The 27,012-nt window shown below is 38.0% G+C and overlaps 1 protein-coding gene across 4 annotated transcripts in view; it reads right to left on the minus strand.

Annotated features, from left to right (window-relative positions):
• LOC127447748 (unconventional myosin-Ib-like) overlaps positions 1–27,012 on the minus strand; it is a 161,121-nt gene that overhangs the window by 45,223 nt on the left and 88,886 nt on the right. For 3 of the 4 annotated variants that reach the window (XM_051709787.1, XM_051709789.1, XM_051709788.1), the window contains exons 7-13: positions 22,917–22,980; positions 14,986–15,084; positions 14,516–14,619; positions 9,510–9,657; positions 6,993–7,111; positions 2,574–2,660; positions 1,986–2,051 (exon numbers count right to left, since the gene is read on the minus strand). In XM_051709787.1, the coding sequence (XP_051565747.1) occupies positions 1,986–2,051; positions 2,574–2,660; positions 6,993–7,111; positions 9,510–9,657; positions 14,516–14,619; positions 14,986–15,084; positions 22,917–22,980 (687 nt within the window). Of the gene's footprint in view, positions 1–1,985; positions 2,052–2,573; positions 2,661–6,992; positions 7,112–9,509; positions 9,658–14,515; positions 14,620–14,985; positions 15,085–22,219; positions 22,410–22,916; positions 22,981–27,012 lie in introns of those variants that run through there. The other variant, XM_051709790.1, reaches the window with a different exon arrangement.

Below are 27,012 nucleotides of genomic sequence, written 5' to 3' on the forward strand. Positions count from 1 at the left end.
CCTATAGGTATCTCTATAAGCTGGATTTGATCATTTTGCACACTTTTTAATTCTCAAAGGACAAAACTTTTTGGCTTGTCAGAGAAAACTTTGTCGGTGAGGTGGATTCATGGCCTTGGCTAATGAGATGACGTACAAATGCTGCATACTGTAAAAAAAAAATAACCCTGAACAAAGGGCGCCTCTTACAAAGCAGGCTTTCTTGTGTCTTTATAGCTAAGATTAAACAAAGTCCAAGGCGTGCCATGGTACAATACACATCAAGGCTGCATAATCTTATCTTTATCTTTTAATAGAGGTGAAACTTTTAACTTCTTCACCCACAGTGAATCGCTTATAAAAGCTTTTCAGGGTTATGAACATGGGGTTAAAAATAACTAACCATTCCAGCATATCCCTTTATGATACTAAACCACAATTATTGAACTTACTCCATTGCTGAATTGCTTTAAGCAATAGTAATGCTCAGTTTCATTACTCCTATTGGCTTATGATAATGGGTTAGGATTGCACTTTTTAGTGAAAGGAATTAACAATCATCCTCTTTCTCTCCAAAGTCTTTGTGTTTGTTTTATTTTTATTTTAGCATCCTAGCACATGTTAGTCTCTGCAGCTAAAGCCACTGCAATCATCTGTACCTTTGAGCCAATGCTGGCATCAGAAATAACATAAAATCACTTCCAATGGGCAGCATATGGCACGCTGAAAAGCACCAGCTCATTGTTTAACTTGGCAATGCCAGTTTTATCCTGGCAGGCTTACAGAGAGGGTGCACTGGCACATCAGCCTGGAGTTGCAATACTCTATGAGTAATAAGAGATGGAGAGGTAAATCTACAAGGAATAACCTTGACGACTCTCGCATTTTCTGCAGCCCAAAAAGTTCAGAAGCCCTGTACCACTCTGACTGGTTTCAGTGACGCTTAAAGGAATAGTTCACCCCCAACAAAAACCTTTCTTGCCGTTCTAAACCTGCATGCTGATATTTTTTTCAAGCAGCTCTTCTCCATTAAACAACAGTTCACTGTGACTAAAATCTGTCAACCTCCAAGAAGGACGGAAAACACCATAAAAGAATCATAAAAGTAGCTCAAATGACATACATTTTGAGTCTTCTGAAACCACATGTGAGAGACAGAAATTTAGGGTGGTATTCATAGAAAAATCATCCCTTTTGCCATAAAATAGCATTCTCCATCTTGCATTTTCAAAAGCATCCACAAGAGCTGATGGCGTTTTTGACATCCAAACTGGCGCGACGCGTCGAGGCATCAAATAGTGAATGAGATTTAAAAGCTTTGGCAGAGAAGATTATCAGTGAATAATGACTTAAACTGTTGTATGTAAAAAAAATAAAAATAAAAAAAAATAAACTGCATAAAGATTCTTTAAGAACATATCTTTTGTGTTCCACAGAAAAAAAATGACAACATACAGGTTTGGAATGACATGAAGGTGAGCAATTAATTAATAAAATCATTTTTGGTGAACTATTTCTTTCAGGTCTTCTACCTGAAGTACAATATGAATGGAACAAATGCTTTAACATCAGTTGCACCAGTCATATTAACAGTCATGCTACTTGCACTAGAGGGGACACTGGCAGTGCTTCAGGGTTGAGCGTGCTGCGCTAACAGTGGCTTATGCTGCTGAGATAAGAGCAGAATTAGGACTAGGATTAAAGGCTAAAATCGCAGCATGCACACTGCCACAGGTTTTCCTCTATAGTTCTACTTACTCCATTCTGTCGCCATGGCCACAACAACAAAAACAACATTCAGGAGAGAGTGACACAGTCAGACAGCAGAACACATGCAATGGACAAATGAAAATAAATGCTGAAAAAGGGGAACTGGCAGGCCCAACTGATACCCATGTAATAGTTTTGATATATGACAGCTCTTAATTTCATTTTTTGTCTTCACAAGAGGGGCAGAATGCTGCAACAGTTTAAGAGACAGCATTTCTAAAGACCAAATCTCTCACCTCAAAGATTTCAAAACCGTAAATATCCAGGACTCCCATGACTTTCTTCCGCGCTTTGGTTTGAGCCTGATCAGAACAGAAAAAACTGAATTAGTGCACATAACTTTTATGCTACATATGCAAGAATGCAACTGAGTATGCTTAACCAACACACTGCAAGCATGAGGGCTGTTGTACATACTGAATATGAATTCTTGAATTTCTGTGGCGTTAAACTCCAGTACTCAAGAGGGCGATAGAGTTGCCTTAACAATGTCTATGCCATTAAATCAGATATGTTATTATTATTCAGTAGCTGAAAATAAACATGTCCAAGATTGTCTTCAAACTGTTGCGCCACCATTACAGTAACTGACCTAAAAGAAAGCCGACCGCAGAAGACGACCCCTTGTGGCTATGCTGAAAATGCAATTGCATTGCGTTATGAATTGTTCTTTGAACACAACGACACAGCAATGCATGGCATTAAGCTTGCACAGTTAGAAGCATCTACGTTCACGTTCTTGCATAGTGTTCTGTTCAGGCCTTAAAATGCAGAGCAGAGATTCAATGTGAAATCTAGTTCAATAAAAAGCCAGCGCAAAATACCTTAATGCTCTCATTGATTCGGTTCACCAGCCAACTGAACAGGCGGCTGTAGAGGTTTTTGGCAAGAGCATCACGTGCATAATAGGCCTGAAAGGGGAGAAACAAATACAGTATCCAATTACAAACAATGTTCAGCCCATCTGGGTAAAAAAAAAAATTTTTTTTTAAATCAACATTTCACTTTAAAATGTTCTGAGAGCGTATTAGGAAGTGTATATCTTCTTAGGTCCTGTTATTGGTTACCATTTCCTTTAAAGACCCCATGAAATCAAATTTGGAGGTTTACTACTTTTAGTCTATAAGCTCGGTAGCCTATTATATGCTTGTGTACATTTAGAAGCTGATAAAATGAACTCTTAGCAGATATAAACATTCAAAATTTACAGTCTCTTCTGGGGAAATAAATATTGATGACTCATGTTGGACTGCACAGATTTTTGTCCAATCACATGCTCTCTAGAAAGAGACGTTCCCTCCCCCTAACACCATCTGCAACCAAATAGCAGCATATTACAAATCATGGTTCATTGCTGTGACACAACTAAAGCCTATTGGCTAATTAACTAAATAAATAAATAAACAAATACAAAAAAATGCTCTTCGATATGTCCCCTCCCAACTGTTTAAGACATATGTCAACAAGAAAAGAAAACTGCACTCAAATGGAAATTCTCTCATCATTTACTCACCCTTACGCCGTCCCAGATGTGTATGACTTTCTTTCATCCGCTGAACTCAAATGAAGATTTTTAGAAGAATTTCTCAGCTCTTTTGGTCCATACAATGCAAAATTGCTCCAAAAGTCAGTATAAAAGTAAGCCATACAACTCCAGTGTTTTAATCTATACCTTCTGAAGTGATATGATAGGTGTGGGTGAGAAACAGATTAATATTCAAGTCCTTTTTTTACAATAAATTCTCCTCCCTGCTCAGTCAATCTCCACTTTAACTTTCACTTTCATCAATCTTGATTCGTTTCTCACCCACACCTATCATATCACTTCTGAAGACATGGATTTAACCACTGGAATCTTATGGATTACTTTTATGCTGTCTTTATGTGATCATTCACTTGCATTGTATGGACCAACAGAGCTGAAATCTTCATCTAAAAATCTTCATCTGTGTTCTGCAGTAGAAAGAAAGTCATACACATCTGGGATGGCAGGATGGTGAGTAAATGATGAGAGAATTCAAATTTTTGGGTGAACTATCCCTTTAAGCGATCTCATTTGGTCAAGCAATTCCGTTACGTTCGAGGTCATAAAAGCTGTATGCATAATAATTACAATGGAATTAGAAAAAAAAAAACGCTATTTAAAATAGTTTTTAGATGGAGTATAGCATGTCACACTGCAGTGCTTTCAACACTATTTCAACTACCCACTTTAAAGCATGATATTGATTCATGTCTAGTGCCAAACATTCCTTTAAAGGGTTGCACCATTCAACAATAAAATTATCCCTCTTGCAATGACAGAGTTGAAATAAAATAGTTTTCTAGACACATCTTGTGGCCTGGATCCAAGTGCACAGAGGTATCTTGACAGATGAAAGTGTTTTGAGTTTGACTCTTTCACTCAACTGTTATAATTGCAATAATCAAGCCTTTGAGTATAAAGGCATTCTGGCCTGGAATATATTTATACCTCTTTCTCTTTCATGATTGTCTTTGTTTAATCTGGCCGGATGTTTGTGACCTCTGTTGACCATGGTTTTCTGAAGTGGCTCTACCTTATTGCTACTGAACATGTTTCTAAACAGCATCTATGATTTCCTCTTTACAATAGAGCATGGTGACATAGCTAAAAAAGTATCATATTTATTAACAAAATGATATATATTTACAGAACAGTTTGTTTCCATCTTTGAATCTGACTAGACAAGAGGCATTCCAAGAGTGCTGATACACAGTCTAACAGCACTGGGACGCCTCACTGTTTGTATCACTCCCCTTCTTCGTGTTTGTGGCTTTCAAAATAGTGGTGGGGATTTTGATTTATCGTTCATTAAGATTTCATTCACTGACCACTTCTGAAGATTGCATATTTACTCCAGTAGGTGCTGACAAATGAGCATCTTTTAGGTTATGAGTGAGTCATTCATTCATATTAATTTTTCTTGATTTGTTAAAAAACAATGTTGTTCATCACCGAAACAAAGTTGAATATATATAAAAAAACCACTAGTGCTCTACTAGAGTTTGAGAGCAGTGAAAAGAGCGATTTGTGCTTGATGATTTGGCTTCTTTGGGAGAAGAAATGCACAAACTAACTGGCCAATTTTTGTGTGAAACATTATTCAACATTATTTACTTGTTTGATGAACTGTTCTATAAAATAAACATCACACTCGCAATTGTGCTATATAATTTAATTTTAGATTTAATTTATTTAGCTATTTTTAAACTATATTAAAATGTAAGAACTAAAGTAACATTTAGGTTAACAAACTAAATTGAGACATGTTTTACAATGATGATGCATGATGTTTTGGTGTTTTTGAGTGCTGATGAAATTGAATCCGGGTTCAGTACAAGTTAAGCTAAATCGACAGCATTTGTGACATAGTATTGATTACCACAAAAATTTAGTTTGACTTGCCCAACCTATTCTTTAAAAAATAAATAAATAAATAAATTAATACATGAGTTTTAACAGAAGAATTAATGTACACCGGCGGCCAAAAGTTTGGAATAGTGTACAGATTTTGCTGTTTCGGAAAGAAATTGGTAAATTAATTCACCAAAGTGGCATTCAACTGATCACAAAGTATAGTCAGGACATTACTGATGTAAAAAACAGCACCATCACTATTAGAAAAAAGTCATTTTTGATCAAATCTAGACAGGCCCCATTTCTAGCAGCCATCACAACAACACCTTATCCTTGAATAATCATGCTAAATTGCTAATTTGGTACTAGAAAATCTCTTGCCATTATATCAAACACAGCTGAAAGATATTTGGTTCATTAAATGAAGCTTAACATTGTCTTTGTGTTTGTTTTTGAGTTGCCACAGTATGCAATAGACTGGCATGTCTTAAGGTCAATATTAGATAAAAAATGGCAAAAAATAAACAGCTTTCTCTAGAAACTCATCAGTCAATCATTGTTTTGAGGAATGAAGGCTATACAATGCTTGAAATTGTCAAAAAACAGAATATTTCATATAAAGGTGTACACTTCAGTCTTCAAAGACAAAGGACAACTGGCTCTAACAAGGACAGAAAGAGATGTGGAAGGCCAGATGTACAACTAAACAAGAGGATAAGTACATCAGAGTCTCTAGTTTGAGAAACAGACGCCTCACATGTCCTCAGCTGACAGCTTCATTGAATTCTACCCGCTCAACACCAGTTTCATGTACAACAGTAAAGAGAAGACTCAGGGGTGCAGGCCTTATGGGAAGAATTACAAAGAAAAAGCCACTTTTGAAACAGAAAAACTAAAAGAAAAGGTTACAGTGGGCAAAGAAACACAGACATTGGACAACAGATAATTGGAAAAGAGTGTTATGGATCTTAATCCCATTGAGCTTTTGTGGGATCAGCTAAACTGTAAGGTGCGTGAGAAGTGCCCGACAAGACAGCCACATCTATGGCAAGTGCTACAGGAAGCGTGGGGTGAAATGTCACCTGAGTATCTGGACAAACTGACAGCTAGAATGCCAAGGATCTGCAAAGCTGTCATTGCTGCACATGGAGGATTTTTTTGTTGAGAACTCTGAAGTTTTCAAATTGTAATAGTAATTTATCACGTTATTAATGTCCTGACTATACATTGTGATCAGTTGAATGCCACTTTGGTGAATAAAAGTAACTATTTTTTGCATAAGAGCAAAATCTGTACATTATTCCAAACTTTCGGCCGCCAGTGTAAGTGCTTTTATTAAATTATAAGCTTCACATTTGTGTAAGTGCCTTACTGGAACCTCAATTTTTTTATTTTATTTTTTTTTTTAATAAAAGGAGGGATGAGTTGAAATTAATTTTTGTAGTAATCAACATTATGCCACAAATGCTGTTGACTGAGCATAACACGTTCTGTTCCGGAATTATTCCTTTAATCACTGAATCAGTCTTGAATCGATTCATTGAAATAATTTGAACTGATTGATGGCAATCAATCGAAGTAACTGACTTGAACTCTTTTGTTGCTAATGAAGTTTAAATCAGAGACACTATTAATGCTCTTGTACTCGAGAGTCTCGAGACAAGGAGGGATCATGAAACTAGTCTAATAAAACACTTAATGGCCAAATAAATGGTGCATTAAAATCACTGTGATATAATTCTGCTTAATTTTTATTGCCAGAAAATTAATTGTGAATAAAGTCCTACTCCACTATGGGATTCTTGAAGCTGAACCTTTTGTCACTTTTGTGATATTTGGAAGTGCATCGGTGACATGTGCTGACCTGAGCCACATTGAGTGTGGTAGAAACCTTCTCCATCTTAGCCTCCACCGTACGAAAGCTGAACGCTCTCTCCAGCACTGACTGCTCAATGCCCAGCAGCTCACACATCTCCTTCAGGTCTGACAAAGAAAACAAAACACAAACCCAGGCAGATCAGATTAAAGATTTATTTATGGAGAGACTAGACAGACAATGTGTTATGTAATAAAAACAAATTCTCCAAAGCTTAAAACAAGATAATGCAAAAATAATCTGGTGTTGTGGCTGGTTGCAAGGGCGTGGCTAGGAAATTGCTATGGTGTTCGTGAATGGTTGTTTGTTGGCCCGAGTCAAAAGTGTCCACCCCCATGTCTCTACCTTATTCTGGTGCTGAGATATGGCTGGGGACCTCAGGGGCCCTACATGGGGTCTTCTTTTTCAAAAAATCCTTAAGTCAGAACAATAACAATACTGGCGCCAAGCTAAAGCAATTGGACATTTTTGTTTACTTTTGTACAATGAAAAATTCTGGTTCTGTGTTGTGTCACTACTTGATGTCAAATGTAAAATCTGGGTCCTGAAGCAACACCAGCACTGTCCTGGGGATCAAGGTTAGACTTTGAAACCTGTCAAGCCCTTTTTGAGAAGGTTAAGCTAAAGAGCATTTTAAAAGTGCTTCTCTCTAGGGTTTTTAAGAGGATCTGAACACCAGGTATACATCCCCTTCATCCCAAACACCATCAATCCCCAATCCGTCTCATCGAGGCCCATAGCAGTCAGGTTAAAAGGGCAGAGGAAAGCACATTACTGCTAATGGGTTTAAGCACAGCAGACAAACCAGACACTGGAGTATATAAATGGAGGTGTTGACAGACACTGTGGTGTTTAGTCTGGACTGGCCACTACACTCACCATAGGAAACTACCAGAACAACAGTTCTTAACAGTTCTCACATCACATCATACTCTCATATGCAGGAACAAATAACTAATGTCTATGAACTTGTCAAAATGTTTAAACTGTGTGTGTGTATATATATATATAAAAAATGGAAAGTGTATATTTTAGGTCACCATTTCATTTAAGTTTTCACTATTAAGAATCAACTTTCAGTGTTTTTAGCAAGACGAGCCAATGGTCTGGACCAGACTGCAGCTTATTCTGGCCAAGAACCATCCATCTAGACAGAGAAAGGCACCTGACAGATATGTAAAGCAATCAATCACACTTTTTGTTTTTTTTACGTTCCAGGGGGGTTTAGCGATGGGGTTACCTGAGGTATATTATACTATAAAAATAGGCTGGCATGGAAACAATTCATATAAATAATGCCACGGCAGTCTCCACGAGTGATCGTACAGGACACACACACAGACAAATGTGTAAAGACTATAGAGTATACAGAAAGTACAGCACAAAAAATAAGCGCAGACTCTTTCACAGAAAAAAACGAAGCAGAATATAGCTAATTATTTTGAGGAAGTGTTTTCCACTTTTGTGTGCGCAATATTTCTTTGCCTTTATTTTGAATAATCCTGCTGAGAGACAAATGCATTTTTTTAAAGTACAATTATTCCACATCTAAATTAATACAAGGTCATAAAAGCAGCATTCATAATATTAGTTTTAGATGAATTATAGCTTGTCGCATTGCATGACACTACTGATACTGCTTGAAATTTCATGTGAACTACCTATTAGCCAAGCAGGCTTCAGGTTACAGAAACATACAAAAGTTTCAGAAGGCTTATGTAAGATTTGTTTGTTCCATGCTAGGGTTATATGGGTAATTATCCATGTGATGTTCAATGACCATGTAAAACCAACTGCAAGCATTTATAGTGTTAAATTAATAACCATTGACATATCAACAGATGGCAGTAGTGCTCAACCTGGTGAACATCTACAGGCACTGTTACATTCAAGACCAAAGTACATGTTACTTCACATTTAATATTTGAATTTCCATGCTAGCAGCAAAATATATTATCTTTGTTATCTAATATTGATTGTGACATTTGCCTGCACATGCTAGAATGGTTTGCTTTTGAAGAAAGCACCTTCCTTTTACAAATCAGAGGTTTAAAAATGTAACACGCTTGCAGTTGTACAATGGATATTATTAGACTATACACATACTGTATTTAATATTATGCGAATGAAAACAAGGCTGTGCGAGATACAGTAGATATACAGTCCATTCATAGGATCTAGATTAGTTTGGAAGGGAATTAATTGTTCCCACAATCATGTAAAATAATGAATTTATGGGTCCTAAGTCACATCTAATTTTCACAAACCACTATTTCCAAAGCTTTTCTGGAAAGGTTTTTTTTTTTTGGAAAGACATTTTCAGTATTTTGTCAGCAGAACATTCAACACAAAGATACACAACAGAATAATCCACTGAACGCACTGTACTAATATACCTCACAGCCTTGCTTTCATTCTTTAAAAATTGAATATGGTGTCTACTCTGAATAATGTCCATACCTAATAAGATCTAGTAAAAAAATTTTTGATAGGAAATGCAATCACCATTCTTGTCCTTGACTCGACTCTCATCGAAGCCATTGACACGAGACTCGGGTTTGAACTCGATGTTTCCCAGCTTGAGGACAGCAGCCACCAGTTCCAGGACTGACTGAACTTCATCCTCCATGAAGCCCACGATCTGCATGGCATTCTGGATGAACAGAGGAGAACATGTCTTCAGTCATTAGTAGTCTGGTGATGGACATTTAACATGGCAGTACATATGCAGGCTTCTCTTTAGGAATAGACTGGCCCGTACCCACACCACTAATGGACAGGCTGAGGGTGTGAGGACATTATTACATTTCCATCACAATATACAAACATGGAACATTGGAGGTACTCTTAATAATAAATTGTATTAACATTTGACTAGGAAAATCAGTGAAATAAATTAAATTATATTTAGGACATTATGTTTTCCTCACAAATTTTCACAAGAGCAAAGTGTATGAAAGTATTGTAAATGAGGTTTTTTTTTTTTTTTTTTTAATTCCAGTGATTCTCAATATTACACTTAAAAACAATGTAACATCAGAACAATTTACCAGGTACTAAATATTATGATGGTATGATAACAAATGCTGCCATGATGTATACATGTTTAGACAGACAGACAGACAGACAGATAGACCAACTGATAGCTAGACTGACCGACTGACAGACAGAGAAGCAGACAGATCGACCTACTGACAGATAGATAGATAGATAGAGATAGACAGACAAACAGACAGGCCGATAGACAAACAGAGAAACAGCCAGCCCGACCGACCAACAGACAGACAGATATATAGATAGACAGACAGACAGACCGACCAACCAATGGATAGACAGATAGATGGATAGACAAAGAGAGATAGACAAGAGAAAGAGAAACAGACAGACTGATCGACCAACCAACACAGATAAACAGACAGAGATAGATTGACAGACAGACCGACCGATATAGACAGACAGACAGATAGAGATAGATAGAAAGACAGACAGATAGACCGACCAGCTGACCGACCGACAGAAACACAGACAGATAGACAGACAGACGTACAGACAGACAGGTAGATATATAGACAGATAGATACTGTATATATATAGACAGACAGACAAACAGACAGACAGACAGGCCGATATACAAACAGATAAACAGCCAGCCCGACCGACCGACCTAGACAGATAGATATATATAGATACAGACAGACAAACAGACAGATAGATAGAGACAGACAGACAGACTGACAGACCAATGGATAGACAGATAGATTGATAAGATGAGAGATAGACAAGATAAAAAGAAACAGACAGACTGACCGAACGACTGATATACATAGACAGACAGATAGAGATAGACTGACAGACAGACCGACCGACCGATATAGATAGACAGACAGAGATAGATTGACAGACAGACCGACCGATATAGATAGACAGACAGACAGAGATGGATAGACAGACAGACCGACTGATATAGATAGACAGACAGATAGAGATAGATTGACAGACAGACCGACCGATATAGATAGACAGACAGACAGAGATAGATTGACAGACAGACAGAGATAGATTGACAGACAGACAGAGATAGATTGACAGACAGACAGAGATAGATTGACAGACAGACAGACCGATATAGATAGACAGACAGACAGAGATAGAAAGACAGACAGATAGGCCGACCGAACGACAGAAACAGACAGACCGACCGATCCGATGTACAGACAGACAGACAGACAGACAGATAGATAGGCTTCATTTTCTTTATGAAAAACACAATTTCTAATTTCTTTGTGAGGGAAATATGACAAGGACATGTTCTTAACAGTTCGTGCGATATTCACCTTAAAAGTTTGACAGTACTGCGTTATGGTCAATTTTTTATTTTTAGCATCAGCATATCATGATTTCTCATGTTACTTGTGCCACAATAGCATGTGCTAATATTTGTTCTGGTAAAGCCACAAATTCTGCTTTAAATGTCATGGAAGCATTGATAATGAACGTGTGAGCGGTTCGTTGGCAAAGTCAATGGTCTAAAGGCCAGAGATAACAGGGAGGGAGCTGTAAAGGGCTTAAATGTGACGCAGTTCAAATCCAATGACAACAAATAACTTTTCTAAATACATAGCAACGCAACGTTATCCTTCAGAATGGAGAAGCAATTAAAAAATGATTTGATTCCATATTCCCCATTTTCATTTTGAAATGACAGGCATGTTGTGTCTTTACAAACAAATGTTTTCTGCTGAGTTTTGTATTGTATACAGCCTACCACTAACAGCAACCATCCTCCCTTGTGGAAGTGTTTACTGTCTCCTACACAAAGAGCCTTATTTATGCTTAACCTTATAAACTACATCTGTCTACACTGCAGAAAAGACATGTTTGTAATTAATTAAATGTGACTCCCCAGGCAAGGGGTTAAGAGACAAAGCCAGAGGCCGGCGCTTGCTGAGTTGCAGTGTTCCGATGTTAGCATGGAGCTAAGCTTAGAGAGCTATTGTTCACCACAACTGCACTGTATTGTCTGATATGATGCTGATTTCTCATCAGCTTAATGTGGGTTGCATTGTTTGCTGGGACACAGACATTCTCCTCTCATTTCCAGAACACGTCAGGCAGGGAATGTGTCTGAAGTGGGGTCTACAATATAGATGGCCCACGGCCAGAGAAGTTTGAGCGAGTTGATGGAACTGTCACTTGCCTAATCGGCCAGTGCTGCATTTATGTCGCCAATTCAGTTTGTGCATGCACAGAGCTGCTGTTGAGCAAACAGACAACAACAAAGTGAGCAGAGGCACAAAAGAGTGAGGGGGTGTTCACACAGTCACACAGAAATGCAGTTCACAACCCAATTTACTCCATAATCAAGTGTATTACAGTGAAAAAGGATATGCAAGAAGAAAAAATGTAGGGCGGGACTTTTATCCACTGGGAATTGTTTGGATCACATAAAGTGGGCGTTACATGCCAGAATGGAGTCAGGTGGTTGGAGAAGAGGGGTTGAGAAGTAAAAGGGATTTGTGACATCAATCAAAAAGCAAAGTTGTTTCAGGAGCTGAGCAGGTTATTACATTTTTACAGATAAAGATACTTTGTAAAAGATAAACAATTTGGAGTCACATGCACTAATGATTTCTATACAATAAGATCAGGAATGTGAAAGAACACAACAGAATAGAACAGAACGCAGGGGTCTCATTTTGTCAAATGTAACATTTAAGTGTGATACATTGTTTACTGTCATTGCTATTCCCGTGTAAATGCATTTATGCCTCACCTTTTCCCACATTAAATGTCAGTTTTAACGCATGTTTGAAGCATAATTCTTTTTTGATTTCACGTGTCCTGTATAGTTACCGAATAGCAGTAACTTTTTCAGCAATGATAAACCCTAACTAAAAATATGTGACAATTTTTTTTTTGTCTTATAAAGAGACTTAAATGTAAAAAACAACAACAACAACAACAACAGAAATCATGTTGCTACAGGCACTTCATTTCTGACTTAAAAACCAAACAGTTGCTAAAAAAATAGCAACATTTTACCAGGGCAAGTAAAAATGGGGACAGCATACAAAAATCTTTGTTTAGCCCTGCAAAGGCAATCCAGCTAAAAGTTTCATCCTCTGCATGATGCGTTTTCATACCATTAAGTGCACGTGAGAAAAAGACATTTGCACTTCACAAGTCAGCTGTGAATGGAATTCCCCCTTAAATGAACGTCCCTGTTGTATTTGACACATTGCCAAGTGTACTGCCGAGATGAAACTCCACCTCAGTGGGGTAAAGGATGATCTTATCCAGTACAGCTGGGAGATAAGGTGCTAACTTTGCTAACATCATCATTCAGGGCACTAAAGATCTGAGCTAATCCCAAAATGCTCTGAGCCAATGAATCACACGCTATAATGTGTAAGGACCAGTGTTTGGGAAGTTACTTTGAAACCGTAACAAGCTACTCATTATGCAAAGTGGTAAAGTAGGGGATATCAGGCACTTTCCCACCTACAGTCCTAGTACTTTTCCCTAAGAAACTTTCTAGATGAGAACTGTTAGGAGGAACGGAACACCCGTGGAGAATTTCCCCTGTTGCACTCGCTCTCACAAAGCAACAACTTTAGTGACGTCATCTAGTATCGACCATTTTTTATTCTGACGTTTTTTGCATGCACGTTTCAATAGCAACAACAACATAATCAACAATAGCAGATTGTTGGAGGACGCCAGGATTGGAGCTACACTTTTGTTTGTTTAGGGCTGTTTTATACGAAATTTGGCTCCATTGGGAAACGTAGGCAGCTGCCTTATCAGTTAATGGTTTAAACAACAGTGTTTTTGGATGAATGGAGCTCTCTGAACGGTTTAAAAAGCACCTTATTTTATCCATCCTTATACAGCCTCCGAAGGCAGCATTTTTCAGTTTTCGGACACAGCCTGTGTTTTCAGGTTACCGTTTAAACTGGGCTTACGAGACGTGCGTGCAGTGCTCTGTGCTGCAGCCCGAGTGAGAGATGAGACCAGGTGGCGAAAGTGCGCTTTAAGCATGCAGCACATGCTGAACTCAGCGGACAACATGTTTAAAATGCACTATAACCTATTTATCAACACAATATTTTACAATAAAGGCTTTTATGACTCAACATAAATTACTGAACAGAAATACTCACTCATTGACTTAAAGACGTTTTGATACAAGTTAAACACGCAGTAAAAGGCACGCAATACTTCCCTCATGTAAACTAGATTTAATGACAGTTTAGTGTACAATAAAGTTCAATTACCCACTCTCAATAAACATCTGATTATTTATATCTGTCATACCAGGAAAAAGTTGATCAAATCACTTTATTTACTTTGTAGTCAGTATTTATGAGGCACAAAAAGAATCAGTTGAGGATCCAAGTTAGGCTGACACCACTAATCAGCATTTGAACAGATCAATTTACAGAAAATACCTCCAATAAAACTAGAACACCATTTTTTATATTAATATTAACATGCATGAGCAAACTCACTCTGACTGTTCTGAAACTTGCAGCATCGTCCAGTCCATTGACAGTTGCTGAATCCAGACTTAGGTAGTTGTATTTGCTGAAGTCTCGGTCCAGCTTCAGTTTTTCTGAAAGAAGAACACAAGAGTTTTATCAGGCTTTTGCACCAGTGTATTAGCTAACCCATAAGGCCCAGTGGCCATTAGATTGGTTTACTGCTGTGTGGTATTGTGCTCTGCTAACACCTTTGATGCCTGAAATCAAAGCTTGTTATTGCATTCTCTTTCATTAACAATGTCAAACAATGGCTATTGTCCAATGGGGTGTAAACAAACCATGAATGAACCATAAATTATTTTTAAGGAGCCTTTAAGGTACCCCTGAATGTGTCTAATAATGTTTTCCACATTATGTTCTGAAAGCCATTGAATGGATTGTGTAGATTAGAATAAATGCAGATTGCACATGTAAGTGATCTGTAAGCGTTCTCTTACTGAGCGTGTCCTCTGACGCTCCAGACAGCAGCTGGTAAAAGATGTGGAAATTCCTCTCTCCTCTGGGCTGCTTTACCACACGGGATTTCTCCAAGAGATCTTAAAAAGGGAAATATCAAAGCACGAAACATTATATGAGAGTTTACATTTGACTCTTTCAGCCTAAACTGAGTGCAACAGTAGGGTTCCAGAAGTAATCCCATCTATTTTCTTACAGATCAATTAGTTTAGAGCAATAATATATAACTTTTCAGGACAGACTAACTAGGAGCTCAAAGGTTGTTAAGCGATGGTAGAGTACTGTAGAAGCCACAAGTGAGTGATTTCAGCTTCAGTTTTAACAAATCAAGTGTAATAATCAAATTCCAGGTGAAGGACTACACTACCCATAATCCTGAAGAGAGCTCCACCAATCAGAGAAGTCACTGATACTATGGAAACGGCAATTGCCAAAAGAGCTCAGCAGTGACTGCCCACTCCCATTAAGCACTGCGGATGAACGGAGTTGGTCTCCCAACACTATCAAACTTCTATAGTTGTGTGTTTGCAAATTTTGCAATATATTTAAATTATGCTGCATTTCATTCATATAAATCAATGAAAAAGCCATTTATATAATTCACAATGCTTTCTAGGGTATGCAGTTCATTCCACATAGAATAATTTAAGTGCATAAGAATCTAGATCTCGTATTTTTGCTTTAAGTCAAAGGTTGTAATATTGTGATTCATCATGGAACTGGTTGGTTTGGTTCAAGGCTTTGAAGTGTCCGAATACTTTTTTGAAATGCCTATGGAGAAAATGCATGGGAAAAAACTTCTGGAACCAAGAAATTGCGCTCAATTGTACTGTGTACCATTCACTGGTTGTGCAACACTATTTAGTTATCTTGCAAAAAACAGAATTCAGGTCAATATTGTCAAATATTATAATAACGTTATCATTTTCATTTAATACATTATTGAATGTATTGAGTCATTTGCAAGGGCTTATCTCATATTATGTACAGAGCAGACCCCACAACATTCATTTCAGGTATCTTACTGTTTACAGTACAGTATTGCAGATTGAATATATAGGTATCCATGGTGATGCTTTCATTGTTCATTGTATTCAGTGTGAGCTGAGACAGGAAGTCTCACAGGAGATATTCACGTGTGGGGCAGAGGGACGTGTCTCACCACCCTCTCTGTACACAGATGTGTGTCCAGTGGAAAACAGCAGTATCAGCCCACACAGAATTTATCACCTCATCATAAACAGCATTAATGAGGTTGATATAAGATAAGGCACGGAGCATGGTTTGTCTGAGATAAAGTGCAAATAAGAATATTATTAAGCAGAATTATCAATGGACTACTGATAATTCTGACAACGGTTGGCCAGGCACCAATAAAACCATTTTCGACAGTCCAAAAAATGACAGTAGTACTGGAGGACGTTTTGAATGTTTACGATAAGTTCACAAAGACTTTAATGTGCTTTTCATTTGTACATTAAGTTTTCTAAGGTGTGTCATTAGACTAGTTCCACAATCTTTTTTGCCATTTTCTTGGTTTATTAGTATGAGAGCATTCATATATTTTAAAGATTTAAACTTCAGTTACAAAGAGACATCAGACTTAGTACATTTGTGCTCAAAGGTTTGCATACCCTTGGAGAATTGGTAATATATGTACCATTTTTAAAGAAAACATGAGTGAGCAGGCAAAACACATTTCTTTTATTTCTTATTGGATTCATATTCAACTGTAGGTTATAACAGAATAACACAATCATAAAACAAAACATGGCAACAAAGAAAAAAATGAAATGACCTCTGTTCAAAAGTCTCCATACCCTTAGTCCTTAATACTGTGTATTGCCCCCTTTAGCATCAATGACAGTGTGCAGTCTTTTGTAATAGTTGTCTATGAGGCCCCAAATTCTTGCAGGTGGTATAGCTGCCCATTCGTCTTGGCAAAATGCCTCCAGGTCATGCAAAGTCTTTGGTCGTCTTGCATGAACCGCACGTTTGAGATCTCCCCAGAGTGGCTCAATGATATTAAGGTCAGGAGACTGTGATGGCCACTCCAAAACCTTCAACTGTTTCTGCTGTAACCACTGGAGGGTCAACTTGGCCTTGTGCTTAGGGTCATTGTTGTGCTGGAAAGTCCAAGAGCGTCCCATGTGCAGCTTTCGTGCAGAAGAATGCAAATTGTCTGCCAGTATTTTCTGATAACATGCTGCATTCATCTTGCCATCAGTTTTCACAAGATTCCCCGTGCCTTTAGAGTTCACACACCCCCAAAACATCAGTGAGCCACCACCATGCTTCACAGTGGGGATGGTATTCTTTTCACTATAGGCCTTGTTGACCCCTCTCCAAACATAGCGCTTATGGTTGTGACCATAAAGCTCTATTTTGGTCTCGTCACTCCAAATTACAGTGTGCCAGAAGCTGTGAGGCGTGTCAAGGTATTGTTGGGCATATTGTAACCGGGCTTTTTTGTGGCATTGGTGCAGTAAAGGCTTCTTTCTGGCAACTCGACCATGCAACTAATTTTTGTTCAAGTATCGTCATATTGTGCTCCTTGAAACAACCACACCGTCTTTTTGCAGAGCAGCCTGTATTTCTCCTGAGGTTACCTGTGGGTTTTTCTTTGTATCCTGAACAATTCTTCTGGCAGTTGTGGCTGAAATCTTTCTTGGTCTACCTGACCTTGGCTTGGTATCAAGAGATCCCCAAATTTTCCACTTCTTAATAAGTGATTGAACAGTACTGACTGGCATTTTCAAGGCTTTGGATATCTTTTTATATCCTTTTCCATCTTTATAAAGTTCCATTACCTTGTTATGCAGGTCTTTTGACAGTTCTTTTCTGCTCCCTATGGCTCAGTATCTAGCGTGCTCAGTGCATCCATGTGAGAGCTAACAAACTCTATTTATACACAGACACCAACTGCAATTTTAAAAGCCACAGGTGTGGGAAATTAACCTTTAATTGCCATTTAAACCTGTGTGTGCCACCTTGTGTGCCTGTAACAAGGCCAAACATTCAAGTGCATGTAAACTTGTGATCAGGGCCATTTGGGTGATTTCTGTTATCATTATGATTTAAAAAGGAGCCAAACAACTATGTGACAATAAATGGCTTCATATGATCACTATCCTTAAATAAAAGACCAAAAATGCCAACATTTCACAATTTCTGCCAGGGTATGCAAACTTTTGAGCACAACTGTAAGTTTGATTTATTTTAGTGAACCAGTCCAAACAGTCAGTTTCAATGAACAGGTTCATAACTCTGATTCAAGCATTCATTTGTACTTTCACTCAAATGTTCACTGAAGTTTCTGCATTCAATTTTTTGTATATTAAAATGTTGTGGTAATTTGTATGTATTGTTATATTAATGCATAAAATGTTATTACATTCAATCAATAAACAACATTTTTAACTAGATTTATACTGTATTGTACTACTGTTTTACATCTTAAACATTGAATATGGCTTGACTGTGAACTGAATCGAACATTGAATCGACTGTGGTTGAAATAATAGTTCCTCTGATTGAAAACAAAAGTCTTTCAAGCCATTTCAGAGCAAATCTTAAATAATGAATATCCTCAAAAGGCTAAAAATGTTATAAAAGTTATATCCAGCCCTAATAGACAGTCTATAATCGAGTGACTCCTTCATTTAGAGTTGTCTGTGATAGATTGCTGGAGGAAACAAATTCTTAATTTTGGTTCATTATAAAGCCAAGATGGCAAATGAAAATTAGTCCTGGAAAAAGCAGTTACAGTTGTGGCAAATGACTTCCACAGCAGTGGCTCAGTGGCTTTGGGCCACAAGCTCATCAATACTTTATAGGCATATTACAGTGCATCCGGAAAGTATTCACAGCGCTTCACTTTTTCCACATTTTGTTATGTTACAGCCTTATTCCAAAATGGATTAAATTCATTATTTTCCTCAAAATTCTACAAACAATACCCCATAATGACAATGTGCAAGAAGTTTGTTTGAAATCTTTGCAAATTTATACAAAAAAAAAATAAATAAAAATACATAAATAAATAAAAAAAATAAAAAAAATCACATGTACATAAGTATTCACAGCCTTTGCCATGACACTCAAAATTGAGCTCAGGTGCATCCTGTTTCCACTGATCATCCTTGATTGCAATTTTAATTCCACTGTTTCTACAACTTGATTGGAGTCCAACTGTGGTAAATTCAGTTGATTGGACATGATATGGAAAGGCACACACCTGTCTATATAAGGTTAACAGTTAACAGTGCATGTCAGAGCACAAACCAAGCCATGAAGTCCAAGGAATTGTCTGTAGACCTCCGAGACAGGATTGTATCGTGGCATAGATCCGGGGAAGGGTACAGAAACATTTCTACAGCATTGAAGGTCCCAATGAGCACAGTGGCCTCCATCATCCGTAAATGGAAGAAGTTTGGAACCACCAGGACTCTTCCTAGAGCTGGCCGCTTGGCCAAACTGAGCGATCGGGGGAGAAGGGCCTTAGTCAGGGAGGTGACCAAGAACCCGATAGTCACTCTGACAGAGCTCCAGTGTTTCTCTGTGGAGAGAGGAGAACCTTCCAGAAGAACAACCATCTCTGCAGCACTCCACCAATCAGGCCTGTATGGTAGAGTGGCCAGACGGAAGCCACTCCTCAGTAAAAGGCACATGACAGCCCGCCTGGTGTTTGCCAAAAGGCACCTGAAGGACTCTCAGACCATGGGAAACAAAATTCTCTGGTCTGATGAAACAAAGATGGAACTCTTTGGCCTGAATGGCAAGCGTCATGTCTGGAAGAAACAAGGCACCGCTCATCACCTGGCCAATACCATCCCTACAGTGAAGCATGGTGGTTGCAGCATCATGCTGTGGGGATGTTTTTCAGCGGCAGGAACTGGGAGACTAGTCAGGATCAAGGGAAAGATGAATGCAGCAATGTACAGAGACATCCTTGATGAAAACCTGCTCCAGAGCGCTCTGCACCTCAGACTGGGGCGAAGGTTCATCTTCCAACAGGACAATGACCCTAAGCACACAGCCAAGATAACAAAGGAGTGGCTATGGGACAACTCTGTGAATGTCCTTGAGTGGCCCAACCAGAGCCCAGACTTGAACCCGATTGAACATCTCTGGAGAGATCTGAAAATGGCTGTGCACCGACGCTCCCCATCCAACCTGATGGAGCTTGAGAGGTCCTGCAAAGAAGAATGGGAGAAACTGCCCAAAAATAGGTGTGCCAAGTTTGTAGCATCATACTCAAAAAGACTTGAGGCTGTAATTGGTGCCAAAGGTGCTTCAACAAAGTATTGAGCAAAGGCTGTGAATACTTATGTACATGTGATTTTTTTTTTTTTCGTTTTTTATTTAATAAATTTGCAAAGATTTCAAACAAACGTCTTTCACATTGTCATTATGGGGTATTGTTTGTAGAATTTTGAGGAAAATAATGAATTTAATCCATTTTGGAATAAGGCTGTAACATAACAAAATGTGGAAAAAGTGAAGCGCCGTGAATACTTTCCGGATGCACTGTAAACATCTCCTGTTGTGGAATCTGCCTGAGCGGTAACCAAACACTTAAGAGTATCCTTCCTGTCTCTCTTTCTCGCTCCTGTTCTCTTTAAGAGATGAATGATCTTGTGGTCTTGTCCAAGGCAGGATGAGGCGGAGGAATGCAGGAACGTTCTACGCCTAAGGGAACTCCACTCTGACCTTCCACCTTCAGTAAAATTGAAGACCTCAGTTTGTTATTGCTTTTGCAAAATTCCAGTTATGGCCAGTTACTTCTGTCCTTCACTTAGCCATTTCAAAAATCTAAGACCTTCCCGTTACTTCTCTGCATTACTTTCTGCTAATTATTCAGTCAGACCTGAGCTCTGTTCCAAAACCTAGTGAGTTGCCTTGCAGTCTGCTTGCTATATAGGCAGCTACATTCTAAGGGCTGTTCACACAGTACACATTCTAGCATTAAAACTTATCGCAATGCAAATAAACAGAGGGCATTAACTCCCATGTACTGTATGAAAAAATGTACTGTAACATTTTGCTTACACTTTGTGTATTTCGCTATATTTGTTTGTGAAGTCAAAATAACAGACAAAGGTCTCACTGTCCTTAGGAAAAGTCGGTCTCCAAAACCAAATGAGCTGCCTTGCTGTCTACCTACATAGGCAGCTGCCTTCTTAGGTAGCATCCTAGCTGAAATGGACCCTCATAAGTGAGCAGTTGGAAACCTCTACATAGGCAGCAACTCTGTGCATCACACAAAGAACATTGCTCACGCAAAACTCAAGCAAGACTTCTCTCACAGTTGAGTTTGCCGTTGGCATGTTGCTTAAGTCAGAATACTCTAATTAGCATAAAAATACATATTGCATACAAATATTGGGCAAAATAGTCCTTATTTAGTATTTATTTATACTTGGCGATGAATGAATTGAATTATAAATAAAAATGTCTTCGTCCACAATCTTGGATGACATTTTTCATTAAACTTGTCACAATTATTGGATTCCTGCATTTCTCCTGAGAGGCTGATCAGCATAGTTATGTGGCCTAGCTTTTGAACAACTTTTGGCATCAGGAGTGAGCATATGATGCCTTAAAATACTGCCCATAGGGAACTCACAAGGTTTTGGATCAAAGCTTTGGATGTTTCTGTTTGCATGTGCATGAAGGAGTGAAAATGACAGATGGAGAGAGCGATTCAGTGTGATGTCATATCGATATCATTAATGTTGGAAAATTGATTTCAATTCTCTATTCTGTCCATCATGTGGATGGTGGCACACTAGCTGATTGACTAGTTACTCTAATGGCTGTTTTATGTAGGTTACAAACTCTTCTTGTCAATAAGCAAATGAACTAACTGTGTCAATGGACTGTGTCAACACTTAAACTAGGGTTGATGAATTATTTCTCAATGTCAAGTGGTCCTACTTTCATTTCCATTTAAACACTTTAAAAGTCACTTTCAGAGTGGCAGGGTTACATTTGTGACCAGATAAATGTTACTACAGCTTAGAATTTGATAGTTACGAGAGAAGTTATGCAGTAATATAAGGCTAGATGAAAACCAAATGCACAAGGGAGCATTTAGCTACAGTAAATATAATAGACCACTGGCTTAAGAGTCAAGAGTATGTGTGCCAAGCCAAGTAGACTGTTGAAGGGAGAGTTCACCCAAAAATGACAATTCTCTCATCATTTACTCACCCTCATGCCATCCCAGATGTGTATGACTTTCTTTCTTTTGCAGAACACAAATGAAGATTTTAAGATGAATATTTAACCTCTTTTGATCCATACAATGCAAGTGAATGGTGACCAGATCTCTGAAGGTCCAAAAAACACAAAGGCAGCATAAAAGTAATCCATACGACTCCAGTGGTTAAATGATTGCCTTCTGAAGTGAAATGATAGTTGAGAAACAGATCAATATTTAAGTAATTGTTTACTGTAAATCTGCACTTTCACTTCCACATTCTGGTGTGGAAGGGACTTTCACTTTCAGCCATCTACTGGCTGGGGGTGGTCAAAGTTGGAGATTTATAGTAAAACAATGGACATTTATTATCGATCTGTTTTTAACCCTTACCTTTCACATCACTTCTGAAAATATTGATTTAACCACTGGAGTCGTATGGATTACTTTTATGCTGCCTTTGTGCTTTTTGGACCTTCTGAGTTCTGGTCACCATTCACTTGCATCGTATGGACCTACAGAGCTGAGATATCCTTCTAAAAATCTTTGTTTGCTGCAGAAGAAAGTCATACACATCTGGGATCACATCTTACATTAGGGTGAGTAAATAATGTGAGAATTTTCATTTTTGGTTGAACTAATTCTTGAACTGTTCATGGACACTATTACAGGGACACTCTTCGCCATCGAGCTTGTAATTATACTCACAATTACTGATGACTCCACCCAGGGGGTCTCCTTTGAAGTCAAACTCGATATCCATGTACTTCCCCTGTAGAAAGAAGAACTGGTGAGCAAATCATATAAAAAAGTGCATGTTGGGTTGGCTGATGACATGCTTTTTATTGTTGCTTTAAAGAGCCCTTCGTGTGGTCAAAATAAGAAATGACCAACCAGATTTAAGGAGGGCATCCCTCCCCTATGACACTGCATCAAGGCCTTTAGAACTAGTGGCAGGCTTGCTGCAGAAAACCACATGGCTTTTCTGTGGTTCTTGATGGCAGAAAAAGACACAGGACAATGAGGGCAGTGATCACTGCAAATCAGGCTGAAATTTGAGCCTTCTGTGAGGCAGAAGGGGTATATATAAAAAAAAAAAAAAAAAAGCCTTTTCTTCCAAGCACAGGCCTGTTCATAGCACATGCTGCCAATCTTACATAGATCTGCAATTGAGTAATAGACTACTGTGGGAAAAAAAAGTATTTTTTTGCTGCTGTAATGGTAAAAAAGTTATTGTTGTTTTTTTTTTTTTTTGTCTTTCTGTCTTCACACACTGTTTGGGAGTGGAACAGTAAGTTCAGTGTCTCTGGAGCCATTTAAAAATGTCCTTCTTTATTTATATTCAACAGCCTTTTTTAAATAGCAAATGCTTCAGTGGAAGCTAAATGTAAGGGTGCAACTCTTTGTTTGATGGGAAAACTGTATAATAAAATGGTGCTTGAGATACATAAATTTACCAGAGTATGACATTTCTAATTTCAAGGTGTTCACACACAGAAGTGCCCGCCTACTTTTTCAGCCGTTTATGTTCCTTAAGTTTTTTTAGGGATTCCATGAAATCCTTTTCATGATAAGTCATGAACCAAACCAACCAGCTCTGAGGTGAATTGCAACATTACACACTTTATTTTGAAAGAAAAAAGTATTTGAAAATGGGACAAAAAGACAAATGGTACATGACTGGGTATAGCACCACAAATGGAGTAATCAAATTAAAAACCAATTGGATTAAAAAAATAAATAAATAAATAATAATAATAAAAGTTAAAATAACACAGGCTGAAGGTTTCAACAAAAACATATACCATCAATTTCAAGGTTTACAAGTTATAGTTACAAATAATTTTGCCTATGGAAAAAATAAATGGGATTTTTACAACTGCAACCTGTTGCATTCAATTGCTAAAAGTAGTTCTGTTCTAAAACCTAGTGAACTGCCCTGCTGTCTACTGCCTATATAGCCAGCTGCCTTCTAAGGCAGCATCCTAACCAAAGTGGCACCTCTTAAGGACCTGATATACTTCAAGCAAAATTAAACATTGAGTGTGACGTCATTTCGAACTAAATCTCACCAAAAGGAGCTTTTGAGTTATTTTCCGTGGTTAGAAACAGTTTGTCAAAGCGAACTCTCTGAAAAACGTCGTACCAGCAGCTAAAAAACCTTCATACTGCCACTGGTCCACGTCATCGGTGGGTGTGACCTGGTACTCCACCTACTTTGAGGCTGACAACCAATCCCGGTAACGTTGTTGAGTCGGTTAAGATCAGTCAACATGAACACACCGGCGTAAAGACTTGCCAAGCTGGTGAAAACTTACCTACATTTGTACAATCGTTTGTGTAGAGACACTTTCCAAGACCATGTCTTGTGATTTTGTTTTTAAAAGTTAGTTTAAAGAACCAAATATACTCAAATACTCTTAAGTGTCTATTCACTGTGTTGTTTGATATGCTGCTTCATACATGTGGCATCTGCAGCCTAAAGTCATTTATATTAGAGATACCTCTCTAATTATCATTCTGTTGTCTGTATTCTGCTCATTTATGTCTGTCTAGCACTCTGTTTTACACCCATATTTGCAGTAGCATCAGTGTCATCATATATTACAAAAACAGATGGTAACTGATGCATATTATGGCTGCGTATAGCGTGTTAGCGCATTAGGTTCATGAATGCAGAATGCAAACATAACAAATTACAAATTATCTTATGTATTACTTTAACATCTCTAGCATCTTATACTGATCTCATGTGAACTCTACTCATAGAATGAGGCATGAAGTCATTGAAAACACATTTTTATGTCACATTAGTTAAGGTTTTACATGTAGTCTTGTGCGTCCTCCTATTTAAATACTCCTCAAAACGCCTCCCCCAGGCTTTGGCCGATGTCTAAATGGTCACAAACAGTATACCGTTGCTCGACTGTTTGAAACTTCTTTTATAGCTCTTAGCTCTATATCTATTCATAATCATCATATCTTCATAAAGGATATATGTGATCTTCAAGTCTGAAGCGTGCACTGGCAGCATTTTAAGATATCATATGTAGGTAACCCACTAGGATTTAGAACCACGGGAAGCCACTGGAAAATTATTGTGCATTTCACCCCACAATTTAAAACTGATATCTGGGACTACTTCTTCAACGACATCTGACTCTGTTGTATCAATTGAACAGCAACCTCTGTTAAATCTCAGAAAAAGCACAGGGTGGCCGATACTTTGTGATCTGGCCTCTAAGTATACACTCTGCACCTTAGTATTTGTTTATTTATGGTCAGTCTGTGTCAGGCAGCTGGAAAGCACCAAACTGTCAAAGAGCAGGGGTTTAGAGATCAAACTGACTTCCTGAATGCTTAGATGAGCCTTGCTCTATTCAGAGATCACACAAACAGATTTGCATAAACAGCAATATTTAATTGCTAAGCTCACAGATGGGTGAGCTGTGTTGAATGACATTGTGAGAGTCTGTCTTCGTGGACAATAGAGTGCAACACCAGGGTTCAGGAAGTAACAATCACATTCAGTTTCCCCATAAAGATAATGTATAAACTTTTCGAGACAGACCTATCATGAACTCTGACCTATCATGAGCTATGTTAATACTAATTCATAAAAATAATTTTACATTAAAAATAATTGTATGCTATTTTAACCTCGTAAAAAAAAAGTTTAAAAGCAGAATTTCCAGTTAAGAACTACACAACCCATAATCCTAAAGAGAGTTCCACCAATCAGAGAAGTCACTGTTATCATGGAAGTAATGTGAATGATGTAATCTGTTTGGTCTAAATATTTTGCAATTACTTTCAAATATATTGTTTTTATACACTTAGTTCCACTTGTGGCCAAAAGTTTGGAATAATGTTCAGATTTTGCTCTTATGGGAAGAAATTGGTACTTTTATTCATCAAAGTGGCATTCAACTGATCACAATGTAAAGTCAGGACATTAATAATGTGAAAAATTACTATTACAATTTGAAAAAAATTCAGAACTTCTTAAATAACTTCAAAGAGCTCTCAACGAAAATATCCTGCATGTGCAGCAATGACAGCTTTGCAGATCCTTGACATTCTAGCTGTCAGTTTGTTCAGATACTCGAGTGACATTTCACCCCACGCTTCCTGTAGCACTTGCCATAGATGTGGCTGTCTTGTCAGGCACTTCTCATGCACCTTACAGTCTAACTGATCCCACAAAAGCTCAATGGGGTTAAGATCCATAACACTCTTTTCCAATTACCTGCTGTCCAATGTCTGTGTTTCTTTGCCCACTCTAAACTTTTCTTTTTGTTTTTCTGTTTCAAAAGTGGCTTTTTCTTTTCAATTCTTCCCATAAGGCCTGCACCCCTGAGTCTTCTCTTTACTGTTGTACATGAAACTGGTGTTGAGCGGGTAGAATTCAATGAAGCTGTCAGCTGAGGACATGTGAGGCGTCTGTTTCTCAAACTAGAGACTCTGATGTACTTATCCTCTTGTTTAGTTGTACATCTGGTCTTTCACATCTCTTTCTGTCCTGGTTAGAGCCAGTTGCTATTCCTCAAAACAATATTTGACTGACGAGTTTCTAAAGAAAGTTGTTTCTTTTTTTTGCCATTTTTGACCTAATATGACCTTAAGACATGCCAGTCTATTGCATACTGTGGCAACTCAAAAACAAACACAAAGACAATGTTAAGCTTCATTTAATTAACCAAATATCTTTCAGCAGTGTTTGATATAATGGCAAGTGATTTTCTAGTACCAAATTATCAATTTAGCATGATTATTCAAGGATAAGGTGTTGGAGTGATGGCTG

This window comes from Myxocyprinus asiaticus, chromosome 11 (genome assembly GCF_019703515.2).
Source record: "Myxocyprinus asiaticus isolate MX2 ecotype Aquarium Trade chromosome 11, UBuf_Myxa_2, whole genome shotgun sequence".
Lineage (NCBI taxonomy): Eukaryota > Metazoa > Chordata > Actinopteri > Cypriniformes > Catostomidae > Myxocyprinus > Myxocyprinus asiaticus.